The 20,653-nt window shown below is 46.8% G+C and overlaps 1 protein-coding gene across 3 annotated transcripts; it reads left to right on the top strand.

Moving 5' to 3' along the window:
- The first annotated feature begins 492 nt into the window (after window positions 1-492).
- Window positions 493-20,256, top strand: Elac2 (elaC ribonuclease Z 2). 3 transcript variants are annotated; one of them, XM_052195059.1, is made up of 25 exons: window positions 493-778; window positions 1,192-1,242; window positions 1,380-1,450; window positions 2,012-2,076; window positions 3,040-3,097; window positions 4,011-4,079; window positions 5,172-5,306; window positions 6,847-6,905; window positions 8,519-8,577; window positions 8,657-8,729; window positions 9,100-9,212; window positions 10,396-10,491; window positions 12,402-12,540; window positions 12,621-12,706; window positions 13,484-13,602; window positions 14,325-14,421; window positions 16,087-16,225; window positions 16,589-16,627; window positions 16,752-16,861; window positions 17,379-17,478; window positions 17,559-17,679; window positions 17,928-18,006; window positions 18,521-18,665; window positions 19,211-19,429; window positions 20,084-20,256. In XM_052195059.1, exons 1-25 carry the CDS (start codon window positions 552-554, stop codon window positions 20,117-20,119), a joined length of 2,505 nt encoding a protein of 834 aa, XP_052051019.1. In that variant the 5' UTR covers window positions 493-551; the 3' UTR covers window positions 20,120-20,256. The 3 variants fall into 3 exon arrangements, with proteins under 3 accessions (XP_052051019.1, XP_052051020.1, XP_052051021.1); XM_052195060.1 differs by lacking the exon at window positions 493-778 and having other exon boundaries at window positions 1,223-1,296; XM_052195061.1 differs by lacking the exons at window positions 493-778; window positions 1,192-1,242; window positions 1,380-1,450; ... (7 more) ...; window positions 9,100-9,212; window positions 10,396-10,491 and having other exon boundaries at window positions 12,434-12,535; window positions 19,211-20,256.
- The last annotated feature ends 397 nt before the right edge of the window (window positions 20,257-20,653 follow it).

Below are 20,653 nucleotides of genomic sequence, written 5' to 3'. Positions count from 1 at the left end.
ACACTACGAAGCGTACTCAGTCTTTTAATCTCTATTCTTACCCCAAAACAAAGACTATCATCAGAAATGTGTTCTAATGGTAGAAATCAAATTAGCCAGATCTAGCTCCCATGAGATCTTCACCATCATAAGCAAGAACAATGCAAAGCTTGGAGTACTTGTGTAGAAGGGCACAGCTCCTAACAGCAGAAGATAAACCTGAAAAAAAGACTCACTCCTTTCCCAGTAATGCCTTTCGAGTACTTGTACTCCCAGAAATCCCGCCTCCGCCAAAAAATGACAGTAACCGGAAAATGTCAGCACTGGGAAAGCCGGAACAGGTGAGAGGGCGGGGCCTCCGCCGACGCTCTAGCTTTCACTTACTCTATGTCCGCCTTGATTGACAAGCTCCGAGCTCCAAGGCTCCTTATGATTGGATGCAGTGCCTTGGATGGGCGGGCCGCTAGTACGGCGGCGTGCTGATTGGTCAGTTCCGCCATGCGGCAGAGGGGCGGTGCTTGTGGCGGCGTGAGGGGTCCGGCTGCCTTGTCAGCCTGGTGTGGAACGGGTGCATGTGGGCGCTCCGCTCCCTGCTGCGTCCCCTAGGCCTGCGCACCATGTCGCAGAGTTCGGCTCGTCGGCCGCGGCCGCCCAAAGACCCACTGCGACACCTGCGCACGCGGGAGAAGCGCGGCCCGGGCTGGGGGCCGGGGGGCCCGAACACCGTGTACCTGCAGGTGGCGGCGGCGGGCGGCCGGGATGCGGGCGCTGCTCTCTACGTCTTCTCAGAATACAACAGGTCAGAGCGGGCCGACAGCCCCGGGGGTCTGGCCCCAGTGCCACGTGCTCGGGAGGCCTTCTCCTGCCCAACCCCGTGCGTCCCTTACCTCCTCCCGTAGTCCGCATGGCTTTCTGGCACCTGTGCAATTGCCGGTGCCGGCGGTGAGTTTCGGCATGCCCCGAGTCTCACCGTCACCGTCCCAAAGCGGGGGCCTTACTGTGAGTGTGCAGGCTAAACTGGTTTCATATGTTGATGAGGAAAGGGATCTCTCCTCATTGATCTATACCGAACTACACCCTTCTATCACTAATTAAAGAGGGCTCAGGACCTACTAGCCAAAATCAGAACCCTGTCATTTTGCTTGTAGTTATGACGCTGTTATCTACATTTTACAGAGTATACTTGTAAGTACAGTAATATTCCTCTCGTAGGTACCTTTTTAACTGCGGAGAAGGTGTCCAACGACTTATGCAGGAACACAAGTGAGTCAACCCCTGGCTTCTGGGGTGGAGAGGATTATGGGCTTGAAAGCTGAGGTGAGAGGCAGATGAGACTTCTCAGCAGAAACGATCTTTGGTCATCTTTGTTTCATCTTGCTGAAATGTATGTTTTTTCTTAGACTGAAAGTCGCTCGCCTGGACAACATATTTCTGACTCGGATGCATTGGTCGAATGTTGGGGGATTGTGTGGTGAGTATGTGTTTGGAGGTCAGAGGCTGGTGGGAAGTTCTGGGCACTTGATGTTGTTTGCAACTCCTTTGTTCATCTTCCTAGCCCAGGGGAGCTAGCATTCCGTGTGTACTAACTTAGCTAGCTTGAGTAGGGAGTGTGAAAACCTAGACTAGGAAAAGCAGGTCTTGATGTGGTTCCGACCTCCACCTGGACCACAGATTTAACTGCAGAGTGCGGAGATGCTGATCAGACACTGCAGCTGGATTCAGACACCTCCTGTCATCCAGACTCTGTCCAGCCAAAATTTGAAAGCGTAGTGGTATGGACAGAGGAGAGAGTGAGACAGTGGACTGCCCCGCTTTTCATACTGATCCTGCTATGATGCATGGTTAGATCAATGCTAACGCTATTTTCTCTTTATGTATTGTATAGTTGCTTATACCCCAGAACAGGGACATGTAGGTAAATAACTAGTATAGCCAGAAGCACACCACCCCCCCCCCACACACACACACGGGCAGGGCCTGCATGCTAAGTTGAGAGAGCTGATTTTTTTGTTTATTTTCTTTACATTCTAAGGGATGATTTTAACTTTAAAGGAAACTGGGCTTCCCAAATGTGTTCTGTCTGGACCGCCACAACTGGTGAGTATCTCCTGGTCACCTGTTAAAACCACCTCCTTTTAAAATGATAACAATCTTCATTTTTGTAACTTATCCCCCTGCCCTAAAGGATAACAGGTAGTGGAGTAAACACGTCTCCTTTCATAGTATATAAACTGACTGTGTGGTCCTGGGTGAGCTGCTTTGCCTCTCAGCCCCTATTTCTTAATTTATACAGTGTCCAGAATGATGCATAAAGATTGAATGAAGTGGTATGTGGGAGGGACTAAATCACTTTAGGTAGTACCAAAGGAGGACTTAATGAATTACAGCTTTTGTTCTTTCTTATTAAACTTCATACATTTGGCTCTGTCTCTAGCAAAATTAGACTGTCTCTAACAGTCTAAATATGCGTTTCTCTATCTCCTAGAGCTGTCAATCACTGCATATCCACTTAGCCTTGCTTGTTAGTTCTTACTCCTTCGCAGTCCTCCTGTATGGCAGCCAGAGCACAGTGTGCATGCAGTGCACTGTTTCCCACCCTAAGCTTTTCTTGTGTGATATGTGTATGTGATCCACGGGGTGGCCTTTAATTCCTGTAGGCCCAGGCTGCTGTTCATACTTCTACCTGTGCCATCAAGCTGGAGCCACGGGTGCCAGCCCTGACCCTTTGTCTTGCTTTCAAATGTCATTTCCTCTGGAGTGATGCCACACAAATTGGTGTCCACCCCGTGCCTTTCATTTCTTTCAGAGCACCTGATTGTTACTGAGTTGTTATCATTTGCTTCCTCTCCACCTTTCTTCTAACGAGAGCAAGAACTTCATGTCTCTTAATGTTGCTAAATGGTGGCATCTAATGATACTGGGCACAACAAATAACTATCTAGATGAAATTCAAAGCACTAGCTAAGTTTTGTGTTCACATAGAGTACATCTAGAATTTACCTGAATACATTACTGTGCCGTATATTTAAAACATGACTTCTTTCTTGCTTATTTTTTTAGGAGAAATATCTAGAAGCAATCAAAATATTTTCTGGTCCATTGAAAGGAATAGACCTGGGTAGGTTGTTGACTGTGACCTGTTGTCTCATATTTCTTCTTACATGAGTCCTGCTTTTCAAATTAGAATCCATCAAGAACTGCCTTAAAGCAAGTCTTAGAATCACATGCTTCCTTCAGCATGCAACAGTTTCTGTTCTTTGTTGGTTTCTTCTCTTACTTTTCTTTTTAATGATTTATTTATATTGCATGTTCCTTGGTGTTGTGTCTGCATGTGTGTCTGTATGAGGTGTGAGCTACCCTGGAACTGAAGTTACAGATAGTTCTGAGCTGCTGTGTGCGCGCTGAGAAGTGAACTGAGGTCCTCTGGAGAGTGGCTAGTGCTCTTAACCTTCTCCAGCCCCGCTTGCTCCTCTCATGCCTCAAGCGCACTGACTGGGCAGGCAGGAAGGGCTTTAACCTGGTACATGCCTGCATTCACATCGGCATCTCTCAATCTCCACTCTGTCCTCAGACTCCTCCCCCCTCCAAGAGGTGTTTCTTAGGCCTTGTACTCCTTGTAGGAGGAAGTGCTATGAGAAGTCTTTGGCCATCTTTGTAGTTGACCTTCATCTCTAGCTCTGCTGGGAGGCCCATAACCTTGATGGGAAGAGGTCTGAATGAAGATGCAGCAGGATCCTGGAGCCAGCAGTCACCCCTTGTTAACCCAGAGCTTTTGCATTTAAGCACAGTGTTGGTTTTCTTTTCTACTGGATCCTGTGCAGTGCTCAGCATGACTTCCCTCAGCTCTGCTCCATATAAAATGGTTGATGAAAATATAGCTATGTTAAAGCTACATAGAGAACCTGGTTTTGCTGGTATATTCCCATTAGCACTCTAAGGCAAGTCAGTGGTGGTCAGTGGGAACCCTGGAGGTTTATTTTCCCATGCCTTTACTAATACACTCTATTTCCTGACCTATGTTTTTCCTGCAGCTGTGAGGCCTCACTCTGCACCAGAATACAAGGATGAGACCATGACTGTTTACCAGGTCCCTATCCACAGTGAGTCTGGGAGCCAGATTTCTCTGGAACACATTGCTGTGGTACTTAATCATGGGGAATGTGGGTGAGGAGAGTCTGTGAGAACTTGGTGTGAGTGCCTGTTTGAGACCTCAGCCTCTTGTGGACAAGACAGTGTATATTCAGGCTGGCAAGTTCATTCCCCAGGGTTTGTTTGGTGCAGATATAAGTTAAGTTATCTTTCTTAGAGAAATTTTAATAACTGCAACCTAGAGGAGAATCATTGAGAGCTGAGAAGCTCCAACCATGCTTCATGGTACCAGGACCAAAAGACGTGGCTTTGGGTTGGCAACAGATGCTCTACATGCCACATAACCTGTGTTGTGGTTAAACAGCCTGTGCTGGGTTTACCTTCATTCAAAGAGAGGACCTGTTGGTAACTGTCAGGATCTTGCCAGCTGCTGAGGGGCTGTGGAGGAGCTGAGAGAACCAGAATGGGGGAAGGAGCTGAGGTTTATGCTGGCCATGGGTGTGTTCTTGAGCAGTGACCCCCGTGCTTAAGGCCAGCAAGGGGATGGCCCAAGGTCTCGTCGCTCACTTCCCCTTTCTTCTTTCTTTCCTGCACTCCGTTCTTTGTAGAGCACACCCTAGTTTACTGCCGTGTGTTTTCCTGTGGCAGACACTTGCCCAGTCCTGGGGCCAGTGTCTTTCCTTGGAGTCCAGCACATCCTGATGGTGTGATGTGCCTGAGGAGCAGATGCAGTTTCCGTTGAGACCATCAGCTGTGTGTCAGCTTCTCATAACAGCACTTTCTTCCCCCTCTTGATTTTGATACTTAAAAGCTGCAGAATTTTGCTCCTTTTGGTGATGGGTATCCTGTGGGCCTTTGTAGATCAGACAATGGCGATTACTGAACTAGTCTATAGCCTGGTGGATGCTTTTCAGTCAAACGGTATTGAATCCCTTCTGTGGGCAAGACCATGGAGCCAGGGAGAGGCCAGCAGGCCTGGAAGCTGCTTATTTACTGCTGCAGGGAAAGGAGTGCTGTTTTGAAGACATTAGGGAATCCGCATGAGTGAGCACCTGGGCTGCAGATAGGGAAACTGTGATGTGATGACTTCCTGTGCTGCCCAGGTGAACGGAAGTGTGGAAAGCCACAGTCATCCCAGAGCCCCAGAAGATCTCCCAACAGACTCAGTCCCAAACAGTCATCGTTGGACTCTGGCTCGGCTGAGAATGGGCAGTGTCCTCCCGAGGGCAACAGTGCAGGTAAGCTGTGGGGAGCAGGCCTTGGAGTTTCAATGCTTGGTCCTTTTAATAGATTATCTCTAGGGGCTGGAGAGATGGCTCAGTGGTTAAGAGCACTGACTGCTCTTCTAGCAGTCCCGAGTTCAGTTCCCATCAACCACATGGTGACTCACAACTATCTGTAATGGGGATGCAATGACCTCTTCTGGCATGCAAATAGAACACACACACACACACACACACACACACACACACACACACACACTAATTGACAATGATTGTGTACCCTTTGGGAGTACAGTGATATTGATCTATCTAGAAAGTCAAACTAATTAATGTTCCTGTCATCTCATCGTGCCGTCTGTTATGCTGACCCGTCTCTCACACTGCCTCACCCAGTGCCTCATGCATGCTTTACTGAGCCACCTCTCCAACTCTATGTGAGCAATTTTGAAATGAACAGCACTTGTCTTTCTGTGGTCACAGTACAGCGTGGCCTGTGGCCTGCCCACCTGAGACAGCTGTCAAAATCTGCTCCATCTGAGGAACTGGATACTCATTTTGCTCTTCAGTGTTGGGCACAGATTGTTCAGCTCCTGACTTCACAAACTGAGAGGATTAAAGCCCACATATTTCCTTCAGGCATTTAACTGTTGTCTCATTTCTTAACATTTAGGTACTTGTTTTTAAAACATATTACAATGAGGACTGGCAGGATGGCTCCATGGTAGACACTTGCTGCCAACCCTGAGACCTGGGATTGATTCCTAAAGCCCACATGGGAGAAGGAGAGAACAAACTTTGAATAGACAAAGTTGTCCTCTGACATCCACATAAGCACAGTTCCACCTACCCCACCTCCATAAATAGATGTAAAAAATAAATTAAACATTACAACTTATTTTATCCTGCTCCCAAGTGTTAAGCCAAGTGGGACATAGAAAGTTTTAGTTGCTATTATGCTAGATTTCTGGTTGGAGTTTCCTTCCCCACCTTTTCCTTCTCTCTCCATAGAACTGGAGGTGAGTCCAGGGCCCTGGGCCTAATGGGCAAGCATTCTCTCACTGTGTTAATTTTCTTTTTATTTCTTTATTTTGAGATAGTAGTCTGAGCTGGCTTTGAACTTTTGATACCTCTGTCTCAGTCTCTCAAGTCACTAGGATTACAGCCTGCAGTCCAGGCCTGGCTGTAGTTTCAATATTCTATTCAGTTATTGTTGACATAAGAAGGATAATGTGGTATGTGATTAATGACAGGGTCTCTTTCCACTTCAAGATGGGGTCAGCAATGTCCTTTTAACATACTGAAGCAAGGGGCTAGAGAGATGGCTCAGTGGTTCAGAGGCCCAGAGTTCAATTTCCAGTAACTACATGGTAGCTCACAACCATCTGTAATGGGATCTGAAGCTCTCCTCTGGTGTGGATCTGAAGAGAACTCCAGTGTACTCATGTAAATAAAAACAAATCTTTAAAAAAAAACATACTGAGGAAGATTAAGGCATAGTAATTTGAGAAGCATGTACAGCCTTCACTTTCACCTTGTTACATGTGCTTTTTCTCAGGTGTCAACGGGAAAGCATGGGGCAGGGATCCCTCCTTAGTAGTAGCTTTTGTCTGCAAGGTAAGACTTGGCAAAGGTGGGCAGTGAGGGGCATGTGGCTCGTGGCCGCCAGGAGGTGTGTTCTGAGACCTTCTGTTAGCACCTGTGCAGTCATTTGTAGGTAGCTCTTGGGTTGCCTATGTTGACAAAGAACAGAGTTTCCTTCTCAAATTCCACCTGTGCTTTCATGGTATTTCAAATTCTCATCCTGTAGGGTTCCCTGTCCGTCCATTGTGTGTGATGTTGTGTGTATCTGTTCCTCTCAGAATTCAGAAGTCATTCAGGGCAGCTGTTGCTTGTTTCCTGTCAATTAGATGTTTGAACTGTAAGATAGGGCAGCTGTTCAGGACCTGCAGGCCCTCTTGCTCTAGATACAGACTGGTATCCTGGCTTTCCTCTTCCTTTTCTGTGGCCACTTTGGTTTGCTGGCAGTGCTAGAGAAGGAGACTGAGGCTTTGTATATCTTAGCAAGCTCTCTACCCCTGAGCTACATCCCCACTCCCTTTCAATTTTTTATTTCGAGGCAGGGTCTTGCTAAGCTGTCCCCACTGATCTTGGTCACCCTCATCCTGCTTTCCCTCTTGTTAATATGGTGCTTAGCAACTGAGGATCAGGAAAGCAGTGAGCCAACTCCAGTCATAGGTCCAGAGGAAACACAAGACCTGCGGCAGCACATCATATAGGACAGACGCTGTTGGCTTGGGGCAGCTGTGCTGTCTCTGGGCCCTCCTTGGCCTATTGTGCTTCTCCCTGTTGAGCAGGAATGGGGTTGAATCATCAGAGATATTGCTGTGAAATGTCCTTCTTGTACTTAGACTTACTTGATGTGAGGTGAGAGAGACTTGTTCATTGTGGCATTTGTTCACACTTGAAGGTGCCATCTGGACCTCAGGGTCTCTGTGGTCTGCAAGCACACAGTAAATGCATAGTCCTCCCACCAGCAACCTAGTGTGTAAATGGGAAGGTCTAGACTCTAGAGAATGAGACTCTGGGATCCAGATAAGTCTTGGTCCTAAGAGTAACTTTTAAAAGTAAACTCAGTAGTTTATCAAGATTTAGGAAGAAAAAGTTCAAATGTGACTCTGCAGAGACCTGACTGTGACCTTCTGCATCATCATGTGTGAACTCTGTGGGTCGAACAGAAGCTTACAGAGCAGGATGGATTGGCTGTAGGGTTGCTGTGTCATCTGATGATGATGACATCCTTCATCCTGGAAGATTGTCACCAGTATGGGACCCAGAGTCTCTGTCCAATAAAATCTGATTTGAAGGACATAGAAAACCACCACCCATTCTGTTATCTTCCTACCATTGTCACTGCTTAGGTGGTAGTGTGCAACACTGACTGGCCCTGGAAGACATTGCTTTGGTGGCACCCTGTTATGAGATTAGATCTTGAAACAACCCAAGTACCCTGCAGTTCCCCTGGGGGCAGCTAACATCCCTGCTGTTTGTTAACTGTCATGGCAGAGTGGGAGTACACACTGCGGCTTAGTTTGTCAGGCTTTCAAGTGAGCATGTCTTTAGAATATGTACTGACTGCATTTTAATGACTGAGGAAGTGACAAGAAGTACACATACTGTGTTAAGATGAGCTTCAGCGCCTGAAACTGTTTGTTTTCCCTTTGTCACAGCTTCACTTGAAGAAAGGAAACTTCTTGGTGCTTAAAGCAAAGGAGCTGGGCCTTCCTGTGTGAGTGTCGGGTCTTTGGGAACTCCATAGTAGGCTTCAGTAAAACGAAGCGTTCTCACAGAGCTTGCCTGTCTTTCAGTGGGACGGCTGCCATTGCACCCATCATTGCTGCTGTCAAGGACGGGAAGAGTATCACTTATGAAGGAAGGGAGGTGAGGCATCCCTGTATCTTGTCTGCTCATACCTGGTGGTTCTTTTTGTGTGTAGATGCTTTCCCTCAAAGTGCCTGCCTTCAAGGATGGGCTTCGCTAGCAAGTCTCAAAAAAAAGTTATGCACTTTGTCTAAGAAGGTGTTTCTGGTGTTGAAAGTTCCTTACATGCTAACCCTCCCACTAGCCATTCAGATTTGAAATGTCTTCATAAAATAGTGCCTGTCTGCTGAAGTGTGCACAGAGCAGGAAAAGGTGGGTGCCAGGCTTAGGCTTTGTGTATTAAATACAGGTTGTGTGATGGTAGCAGCTTCTGAGCTGAGATTGCTCTGAGAGCAGTCTACTCCAATCAGTGGCCTATCTAACCTTCTAGATTGCTGCTGAAGAGCTTTGTACACCCCCAGATCCTGGTCTCGTATTCATTGTGGTAGAATGTCCCGATGAAGGATTCATCCTGCCCATCTGTGAGAATGACACCTTTAAAAGGTAATGGTTAGTGATTTTTGCTGGAAAAGGTGAGCACCATCACTGTTCAGCAAAGACATTCATGTGCCAAAGATAATTCATGTCTTTGACATATAGTGTCTCTGGGAAGGCCTGGATTTGGGGTTCAAGGTGTGTCTTGATCATACTGGCAAGATTTGGCAAGTATTGTAGTTAGTGGGCTTTGAAATAAACAACTGAGAACCACAAGCCATTGAAGACTAGACAAATCAACTGAGAGAGAGGTGGTGGGGAGGGAGGTAGGGAGAGAGAGAACAAGAGAAGATACAAGCAAGAGCGAGAGCGAGGCATCTGAGTCTAGAACAAATTTCAGAATAAGTGCCCAGGCAGATAAATTATTTTACTTATTTCTACCCTATATGAGTTGTCTTCCCTCACCTACATTGAGACTAATAAGGTAGGGCAGAGTGTCAAAGGCCCTGTGACCCACACTGTGCTAGGGACAGTCTGAGCATTGAAACATCGCTCTGGCCCAAGTGTTGTGTCTACTGGAAAACAGGCAGTTTTGCAGCTTTAGTCCTGGGTAGGCTTCCCTCCACCATGTCTTTCTGGTGCTTAGGGTCAGCCTTGAAAACCCTTGACAAATGCTCTGCCACTGGGCTTCATCTCCAGCCCTTGCCCTTTTAGACAAGATATCACCATGTAGGCTCACCTGGCCCTGGTCACGGAGTCCTGGTGCAGCCTTCCTAGTGCACACCACCACCCTAGGGGGAAAAAAGCCTCATGTTTGTTTTAAACAAACCCATTGGTAGTGCTTTGTTTCCTTACTTGTTTCTTCATGAGCTGCTTTATTCTATGCCCACCACACATCCCTTGCGCTCTTGTGCTTTTCTATAGCAGGATAAGGACTCTGCCTAGCTACTTTGTCCTTTGTGGAGTCAGTGCCCTGACCACAAACTATCCTAATCACTGCTTTGAGCAACAGAGCCTATTGCAGCCAGAGGAACTAGAGAGAGATGGTGTGTGTTGGGGCAAGGGTGGGTGGAGATGGAGACAGCCACTGAACTAGAAATAAGTGTCACCAGGTTAGCAGACCATGCCTGGGTGGGAGGTGGTGTGCGTGGTAGCAATGAGTATTCCAACAAATTGCTGCACAATCCCCTTCCTTGAATGTATTGAGTTTGTATCTCTTTCTAGATACAAACTCATTCTTCCTTCTGCCCAGGTACCAGGGAGAGGCTGATGCACCTGTGGCACTGGTAGTCCACATAGCCCCAGAATCTGTACTCATTGACAGCCGCTACCAGCAGTGGATGGAGAGGTACGGAGACCAGTCCAAGGCACCAAGGGCAACTCTTGTGGGTGTTGCTGTAGATGATTAATCCACTCTGATCTCCTCTGTGCATGCTCCTTGCTAGCTGCTCCCATGCCTTATAGTTTACATAACTGTTTACATAACTGTGTTTAAAGGGGTCGGGAGAGGTAAGAAAATTAGAAAATTGGTTAGACTTAAAGCCAGACTTAGCATCTGTTATCTAGCCTCTGTATGCTTAGAAGGCTCAGGGATTGACTGGTTCTGTCTGAAAGGCTGGATGGACAGAGCCCATGGGGAATCAGCAGCCATTCATGAAGTTGTTCAGGAAGCAAGTCTCTAGAAGTATCAGGAGGTAGGGGGTGGGACAGCAGGTCATTTCAGGGTCTCTGTGGATGAATCTTGTCAAAGCTGTACATTCTGCAATATATGAATCGCACAACTAAAATTTTAGTACAATTAAAATATTTGTATGGATTGTACAAGGTGCACAGATGAGGTAAGGATGAATGTTTGCTCCTTGTTTGAGCAAGTGAAAGACAACTGTCCTTTTATGACTTAATTTGCCATATGAAGGATGGCACTATGAATCTTAAGGATTTCATAACCAGCAAGATTTATTATCTAATTTTAGCTGAAGTTTTAGCTAGAGACATTTTTATTACAAGACTAAATGACATAAATGATTCCCATGTGGAGGAATCAGCAAATCAAGATACCTACCTGTCCAGTTTGATTTTCTTGACTTTTTCTTTTCTGTAGCCAAGATCTTCAGGAGGTCTTCCCCTGTCATATCTGATCCTTCTTTCCTAGTAATACAATACACGGAGCCTCCGTCCCATAATAGCATGTCCTTTGTATAGTCACCCGAAATCATCAAAGGTATAGATTGGTTCAAATTAGCAGCTTCTTTTCTCTTCGGGCCTGTCCTATTTTGACCTCTCTCCCAGAGGATTTTTAATATAACCACTAAACTTAGAACCACATGTATTTTAATAATTGAAACAACTCAAAACAAAGCAATCTAAACAATTACCATTACCTGTTGAGACAGTGCTCCTCAATTATTCCCTGTCTTTTTCTTACATGAATAATTTTTAATAATGAGATCAAGGCCTAAATATTTATTCATCTATATATATTCAAATTCTCTCTTCTATGGAGATTAATACCTCTGTGGGTATATATATCCCCTTTCTCTTTATAAGAGTTAAAATAAAACAGTCTAAGTAATTATTATTACCCATTGAGACAGTGCTCCTTCACTATCTCCTGCCTAAGTTTTTACTATCTGTCTGAGATAAGGTTATTTTCCCTATCCCCTGATCTTGACCTACCTTTTAATATCAAAACCCTCAATTTATTTATCCATATATACTAAAATTCTCCTGTCAATGAAATTAATATCCTTTCTTATTTTTCTTCCAATCCTTTCCTATTTGACTTTAATTTATTTTCTTCGTTTACTGTATAAGCCTGTTCCCAGGCTACCAGTGTCATATGCTAGGCTAAACAATCCCAGAATTACGGTGGAGCTCATGTTCAAAGAACACATTGCTTGCAAAGCATAGACTTCACAATTTTCCTTTAAAGCAATTACCATTATTTCTCCTCTAATATTAAAAACAAATAAATTATCATTAATCTTCCCTTTGGAGATTAATATCTCTATGGATATATATATATATTTTTTTTATATATATTAAATAATAAAATATATATTAAATATATTAAATAATAAAAATAAATATATTAAAATATCGCTTTTTTATATGAATTAAATTAATATCCTTTCCTATATAACTTGATGGGACATAACTGAGTCTATCCATCTCCATAAGGCTTATTATCTGCTGTCCTTTTCCTGAGATGTGGTGATTCCCTGACAGACATTGAGATGATGGGCTGTTTCTTCCTAGGTTTGGGCCTGACACTCAGCACCTGATTCTGAATGAGAATTGCCCCTCAGTCCACAACCTGCGCAGCCACAAGATTCAGACCCAGCTCAGCCTCATCCATCCTGACATCTTCCCCCAGCTCACCAGCTTCTATAGTAAGGTAGCATTGCCCACATCCTTCCCTGCCAGTGGATTCCTGATCTTTGCTTTCTCACTGAGAAGTGTGTTCTTATCTTCCAGGAGGAAGGTTCAGCCTTCAGTATGCCAGTAGTTCGGGGTGAATGCCTCCTCAAGTATCAGCTCCGCCCCAAGAGAGAGTGGCAGAGGTGTGTGCAATTCCGAACATACTGAAACTTCCAGGGCAGGGCTTAGGAGGGTTTTCTGAAAATGGTCCGAGGTGGTGTTCTGGAAACCTGCTTCTTCTTAGTTAGGGCCCTTGTCCTCCTCAGGGACAGTGCCTCATGTGTGGACACATCTAATTACCACAGCCTTGGTTGGGGGATGCAATGCTACAGGGAACAACTCCACTGTAAAGAAAGACTCATCTTGCCCAAGCACCAGGAAGCCCTGATTGTGGGCTTGAGCCTGGGGAGGTTACAAGGAGCTAGGGTTGTCCAGGACTCATTCACCTTATTTAGTTGAGGAAAGTTCCAGAGACTAGAACTGCCTGGGGCATTATCTGTAGGAGTGTTCTATGCCTGTATTGATTACTTTTCTATTTCTATGAAATAACACTATCACCAAAATAATGTATGGAAATGTTTATCTTAATTGACGATTCCAGAGAGGTAAGCATGGTAGGGTGAGGCGTGGCAAGCCAGGTAAGGCAGGATCTGAGAGACCATAGCCTCAGCCACACACACCGCAGAGAGTGAGTCGGGAGCGGCAAAGCATACACTCCTAACATTTGACCCAGATGATGCTCTTCCTCCAGCAAAGCTGCAGTTCCCCACAACCTCCCCAAAGGGGGGTCGGGGGTAGGGATGGTAGTTTTTCAACCAGACCATCAAGAGTAGACATAGATTTATTCTAAACATCCAAACTAGCATTTACTGAGAGGCTGGGCAGACTCCTCAGGTTACCCAAGTTATTTTCCTCTGCAGGGATACCACACTCAACTGCAATACTGATGAATTCATAGCTGAGGCCTTGGAGCTCCCCAATTTTCAGGAGACTGTGGAGGAGTATAGGAAGAACATGCAGGAAAACCCAGCCCCAGCAGGTGAGCCAAAGTCCTGGGCAGCCTCTCCTAAGCATTGCCTGCCTGCAGCCTCACAGACTGGAGCAGGGGGTGGGACAGATTGCATCCTGATGATTTAACTCGACTTCTCTGTATTGTAACAGAAGGCTGAGGGAGGTGCTGAGGATCTAGGCACCTGTGCTCCCCACTCTGTAAACTCTGTAAACTCTGCCTGTAGTGACAGTGGGCTTTCTTGAGGGCACATCTGTAGGAGAATGGTTTGGAGAACCCCTGTGAGACCATGGAGACCCTCCCTTGCCATGGTTGCTCTGGTTGCTCTCTCCTGCTCTGCTGAGATGGCCTGTGGAAGATGGCTGTCATCCAGCCAGTTTCATTGCTCTATCAATTGGAGACTTTTGTGACTTCTACACTTTGGGGGTTTTCTGAGTTTCCAATTATTGATAAAGGGAATACTGAAATAGAAGAGAGTAGGTTTTAATCTAGCCAGATGGCCCTTCCTTACCCTTGCTTTTTCGTCCCCATAAAGGAAGTTCTAAGTCAGAGCTAAGGAAACCTATGCTGTTTAGTGGGGTTGTTTGTTTTGTTCTGATTTTTAGAAGAAAGGCCTGAGGAAATACTCTCTTCCAGTATCTTCAACAGCCTGTAGGCCTCACCAGGGCCCCTCTGGGAAAGTGGATTAGACTGGATTGCTTGTGTACCTCATGACAGAATGTTGACTTGTAAATTCACTTGTATTTCAACAGAGAAAAGAAGTCAGTATCCTGAAATTGTCTTCCTGGGTACGGGGTCTGCCATCCCAATGAAGATCCGAAATGTCAGTTCCACACTTGTCAACCTAAGGTACCATGTGTCTTAGTTAGGGTTCTGTGGCTGTGAAGAGACACCATGACCAGGGCAACTCTTGTAGAGGACAACACATAATTGGGGCCAGCTTATAGGTTCAGAGGTTCAGTCCAATTTCAAGATGGGAGTATGGCAGCACGGGGCTGGAGGAACTGAGAGTTCCACCTCTTGTTCCGTAGGCAGCTAGGAGAAGACTGGCTTCCAAGGAGCTAGGATGGTGGTCTTAAAGTCCACGGCCACAATAACACACTTCCTCCAACAAGGCCACACCTACTCCAACAAGGCCACACCTTCTTATAATGCCACTCCCTTGGCCAAGCATATTCAAACCGTCACACCATGTTTGCCCCAGAAGCTGCTGTCCATCAGAGCTTGCTGCTAAACAGTCCTCCACTCACTAGGCTGATTGTCCTGGAGCAGAAGTAGTGCTTTGCTGTGCTTGATTTCATTTAGACTATATTACTGAGCTAGAGTCTTGCTGTATAGTGCTGGCTAGCCTGAAACTTCTGCCTCCCAAGTGTTGGGCTTATCGCATCTACTTGCTTACTTCTGGGAAACATGCAGTCTCATCCCTCATCACAGAAAAAGAGTTGAAACCTCTTTCTGCTGTGCACATTGCTGAGGGGTATCCCAATGAACTTGTACTTTAAGTCTGTGAAGGACAGGTGACTACAGCTTGTGTCACTGGTAAGCACATACTTAAAGAGGTCCCTTCACTTCTGTAGCCTAAGCTTCAGGTCAGGCCCTGGTATCTTAACCGATACCTGTATTTCTCCCAGTTGTATTGCCCATGCGCACTTAAGGTCGACTAGGTGCACTGCAGTCTAGGCTCATTCAAGCTCAAATGCTTTCAAATCTAAGCATGGCTTCTTTGTGAGTGAGAAATGTACAAAGGTGGTTATCATTGGCTGGCCTCTAGTTAGGACTTCTGGTTTTTGATCCCTAAACTGAACCTGGTACCCTTATTGAAGTGAACAAAGTCTGTTTGTTTTTTTTTTTTTTCTCCTCATGTAGGCTTTCCCCTAGAAGTCACTGTCTTTAGATGGACATGGCCCTTCTAATCTTTGTAGCTTCCTTTAGAGAGAAAGGAAGCCAGAGGGATACCTCTGTCTGTCTATCTGAGAGTAGAGCCTCTGCACTGGAATGCTGAACTTAGACTTGAGACTTGCCCAGCAGACAGCTGTGAGTGTCACAGTAGCCACCTCCCCAGAGAAGGTTCATGAAGCCCATCCTGTCCCAAGACAGTTTGAGGACCAGGGACACTTGGGAACTGAGAGCTATCTTCTATGATAGATCGCTGTCTTTGGCACTCTTAGCTGAGTGTAGCACATTTAGGGGAAGCAGAGGTGTGCTGCGGGGGCAGGCTCCTAGTCTATGGTCTGCTTTTCTGTTTTCTGTGTTTGATAGCCGGCATTGTGTTGACACATATCCTTAAAGGCTTCAGGGTTCTTTGGATCTTTCTCTTACATAGAGAAGATAGACTGGTCTAAAATGACCCATGTGGTTTAATTAGTTGACTTTCATATGTGCTCCCCAAAGGACAGGTGGGTGTAGCTGTGGACAATGGGGTGGTGTCCAAAGCTGCAGCCTGCTCTGTCTCTTCTGCAACAATGCCGTTCTGGAAAATCTAGATTAAAGCCTGTTGGTGACTGTCTTCTGCAGCCCTGACAAGTCTGTGCTGCTGGATTGTGGAGAAGGCACTTTTGGGCAGTTGTGCCGCCATTATGGACAGCAAATAGACAGAGTCTTATGCAACCTCACTGCTGTGTTTGTGTCGCACCTGCACGCGGACCACCACACGGTGAGCGATGGGATCCCACAAGTCAGCAGGGGCGGTGCTGTCCCCTTGGGCTTTTTCCCCTCTAGTACCAAGCTTTTGAGTTTACTCAGTATTTCCTGCTGAATAAAACTTGCTTCACACACAGCCTGCCCAGCAGGACCGTCCAGATCTGGATCTTTTAGGTTTCCTAGGTGTTACCCCATTGCCCTCCTTCTAACACAGCTATGTTTTTATGCCTGTAACAGTTTAGTTCCTAGTCAGTACGTGCCACCCACCTGTGACGTGGGGTCGGTGAGATAGGAGCCACGTGTAGGGAGGGACTTGAGCCCTAAGCTGTGGGGATGATAACTGGACCTGGCTCATCACCTGTGCTCCCCTCCCCAGGGCTTACTGAATATCTTGCTGCAGCGAGAGCGTGCGTTGGTAAGTGAGGCACCTGACTGACCTTGGTGATTGCATGCTTCATCATAGGCTGTACCTACCACTCATTTCAAATCATTTTTATTGGGACGTCCCCTTATTCAACTGTACGGGGATCTTTTTTCAGGCATCTCTGGGGAAACCTTTCCAGCCCTTGCTAGTGGTAGCCCCTACCCAGCTCAGAGCCTGGCTGCAGCAGTATCACAACCAGTGCCAGGAGATTCTGCACCACATCAGGTGAGCATCATGTGCACCAGGCTCCAGGCTGTTGCCTTCTCCTTCCTCCTTCCCAACCCAGCTGACTGGGTGGCAGTGGAAGGCGGCAGCTCTACCCTTGGAGCATAAGTATCCCAGTTTCCACTGTAGCTGTGTGCCACCATGACTGTGGCCTCTGTCTCTGCAGCTGGCAGTTCCAGGGTCAAGCTCAGAGGCAGGTGCTAGCTCAGACATGCAAACCAGGTGGTATAGGGCAGGGACAGCCCAGCCTACCCTCCAGGGAAGGATGAAAAAGAGCCCTTCTGACAGATGCTGCCTGTCTCCTGCAGTGTTTGTTAAGTTTCTTGAAGTGACCTGGGTAAGTTTAATGTGTGGCATAGGTCAGTTTTCCTGTCTTCATTACTGGACTAAAATCATGATTCTCAGAACCACTGAAGGGTTTTCATCCAGAGAACAGAAGTGTTGATTGCAGGTGTTAAATGATTTTTTTAAAATACATGCTCATTATCATTTTTCAAATGCTTTTGTCTTCTCTTAGTATGATTCCTGCCAAATTCCTTCAGAAAGGAGCAGAGGTCTCCAATCCCCCAGTGGAAAGGCTGATCAGCTTGCTGTTGGAAACATGTGACTTAGAAGAAGTAAGTGGCCCAGGTACAGAACCCACAGGGCAGGTAGGGTGGGGTGTAGAGGCCTGAGCCCTCCACCTCTGCTCCCGCAGTTTCAGACCTGCCTGGTACGGCACTGCAAGCATGCCTTTGGCTGTGCGCTGGTACATTCATCTGGTTGGAAAGTTGTCTACTCGGGGGATACTATGCCCTGTGAGGCTCTGGTCCAGATGGGTAAGTGAGGGAACTGGGCCTCAAGAAATGCATAGGACAAGTGGCATGTGCAAAGGGTGTGCAGATGGGTGTGTAGGTGATGCCATCACATAGTCACTGGTTCTTACCTCCTCGGTCCCCTGGCTGTTGCCTTGAGGACACATCACAGAACCAAGAGAGCTGAGTATTTGGGTCAGAACATGGCTGTAGATCCCAGGCATATATTCTGCTCATTTAGACTTTTCCTTGATGTCCATGTTCCTGTCCAGGGAAAGATGCCACCCTCCTGATACATGAAGCCACTCTGGAGGATGGCTTGGAAGAGGAAGCAGTCGAGAAGACACACAGGTAGAAACGCTGCTTCGTCCTTTCCTTGTTAGGTGAAAGTTAAACAGCCCTCTCAGCCCTGCAGGGGTGCCCACATCCATGGAGGACTGGCTGACTTTTTTCCAGGCTTGTGTAATTTCCTGAACCCATATTAGCTCTCCTGGGCACTCTGCCTCTTGTCTTGCATATTCCTCAGGCAGGTTTCTCTGGTGAGGCATGGGCTTTTTAAAAGAACAAACCAATTGGAATAAACTGTCACTTAAGGGAAAGGTGGGGTCATGAATGATTACAGGGTGTTTTAAGAAGAGAGACCTTCCCAGGGGTTGTCTCAGGTGTTCATCCTGACAAGATGACAGCCAGCCCTTACTGCAAGGCCTTCCTTGGGAAGTGTGAGCAGGCACTGGCCCTTAGGAGCATCCCTGCTGGCACAATAGCCTTCTGAAGACTCCTAGCAGCCTTCCTTGGTGTTGTCAGCAGGGGAGGGACAGGCTTGTAGACTCCCGCCCCAAGGCTGTCTCTTTCTTCTTTGCTACAGCACCACCTCCCAGGCTATTAACGTGGGGATGCAGATGAATGCTGAGTTCATCATGCTGAACCACTTCAGTCAGCGCTATGCCAAGATCCCCCTTTTCAGCCCTGACTTCAATGAGAAAGTTGGCATCGCCTTTGACCACATGAAGGTCTGTATGTCACTGGGCTGTGAGGGCTCTGAAGGGCAGGGCCAGATAAGAAAGTGACCCTCATTTGATGCTTCTTTTATGGTGTAGGGCCACCAAAGGAAGAAACTTTCTCTATCACTAGCCAGGTTTAACCAAAAGCAGACTGACAAAGTCTGCCCCTGAAGGGCTGTCCTTCTCTCAGGGTCCCTGGAGATTCCAGAATGGCTCATGCCTGGGCCATTCCCATTGCAGCAATAGCACAAATCTGTGGGGCAGGGGCTAGTCCCCCAGAGTAGCAGAGGTGGGTCTTGTCCCTTTCACCTTCCCAAATGAAGGAGTAGGGCTTGAGCCAGCTCTGGTTGTTAGGAGCTTGACAGAAAGGTCTGGACTTTTTCTTTTCCTTTGGTCCCCGCCCTTTATTCTGGGTGTGGACAATTGGCCCTTCTTTATTACCATGTGTATTCCCCTTTAAATAGCAGTTCATCGGCCTGAGGGCATCCAAGTAAAGATGAGTGCTCACACCCCACACCCCAGCTCCACACTCTCAGTGTTTTCTGTCCTTCCAGGTCTGCTTTGGAGACTTCCCAACAGTGCCCAAGTTGATTCCCCCACTGAAAGCCCTGTTTGCAGATGACATTGAAGAGATGGTGGAACGCAGGGAGAAGAGGGAGCTAAGGCTGGTGCGAGCAGCCCTCCTGACCCAGCAGGCGGACAGCCCAGGGGACAGAGAACCCCAGCAGAAGCGGGCCCACACAGAAGAACCACACAGCCCGCAGAGCAAGAAGGTCAGAGCCCAGTGAAGGTCTAAACCACTCTGGACTGAAGGCTGTGTTTTCTGCCCTGTATGGAAGCCACATCTGTCATCTTGGTGGGAGCCACCGCACACTAGCCAGGAGGCAGCATGGAATCAGAGTATGCAGTCCTCCACAGCCATGGCTGGGGGAGCGCCCATCTGTCAGGTGCCTCCTGACACCTGGAGAACACAGTGGCAGAATGGGAAACTACTCAGTTGAAGACAGAAGCCAGTCTTTAAAAGAAGTCATGGAGATTGAGGTGTCTGCTCCTTACTCCCTAGCACAGGGGTTTTCTCTGCATGCCAGAGTCAAGCCATGTTACAAGTGACACTGGGAATTTATGTCCCAGGCTCTAAGGATAGTATTTACAAGGACTCAGACTCAATAAAGCTCGAGTTTGGAATCCTGCTTCAGTGTGGGGTCTTCTGTGGGCTGGGTTACCGGTGAGGCCTGCATGCTCTCATGGCTGCAAGGAGTGTGGAGCCTGTTGTGCTCTGGTCCATGAGGAGAATGAAAATCACTATGAAAGTATGAAGAAATGTCACCTTGGGCTAGATGCCTGTTGGATTTGAAAACAGGTTAGTGACTGAAACATCGAAGGATGTTCAAAGTCGACTCTAACATTCATATATTCTCCCTACCCAGGAGAGTGTGGGAAGCACTTTAGAAACTCGAACGTGAGACAGCAAGCCTTTCCTGGTGGCGATCTTCAGACTTCCTCATGAGGCAGCACAGGATGTTGTTACTGCCCCGCAGCCTTCACTGAAACAAGACCATGTGCCAAGCTCAGGGTCAATAAATCTATTTTAATAACATTACTCTTGACAACAGTTTGTACATGTATGTAAAGATAACCTTCAACCCCCAGGCTCCGTTACAAATTTGGGGACTGGACTGCCCTCGCCAGGAAGTGAGCAAAGCTGTAACGTCTAGTCTGCAGATCCCACTCTCGGAGAGGAGAAGGGTGAGTTTACATTGCTGGGAAAAATAACTGAGCATTTAGAATTTTTCATTGTACACCTGTACATAGGTTTAAATTGAATGGCTCAAATTAAACAAATATAGATTTCATATATACAAATATATCATGTATAGGTATATCTATTTTCAGAGGAACAAACTTTAAACTTTGACTGTGCATGCATGGCCCAGATCTGTTTTATTTCCTTAATCCCAAAGTGTGAACAGGCTTCCTGCGCCCTTGCCCAGGGCAGC

The sequence above is a fragment of the Apodemus sylvaticus genome, chromosome 10 (genome assembly GCF_947179515.1).
Source record: "Apodemus sylvaticus chromosome 10, mApoSyl1.1, whole genome shotgun sequence".
In the NCBI taxonomy this organism is placed as follows: Eukaryota; Metazoa; Chordata; class Mammalia; order Rodentia; family Muridae; genus Apodemus; species Apodemus sylvaticus.
The sequence above is the reverse complement of the archived record's forward strand: the minus strand, read 5'-3'. Positions and strand labels throughout refer to the sequence as shown.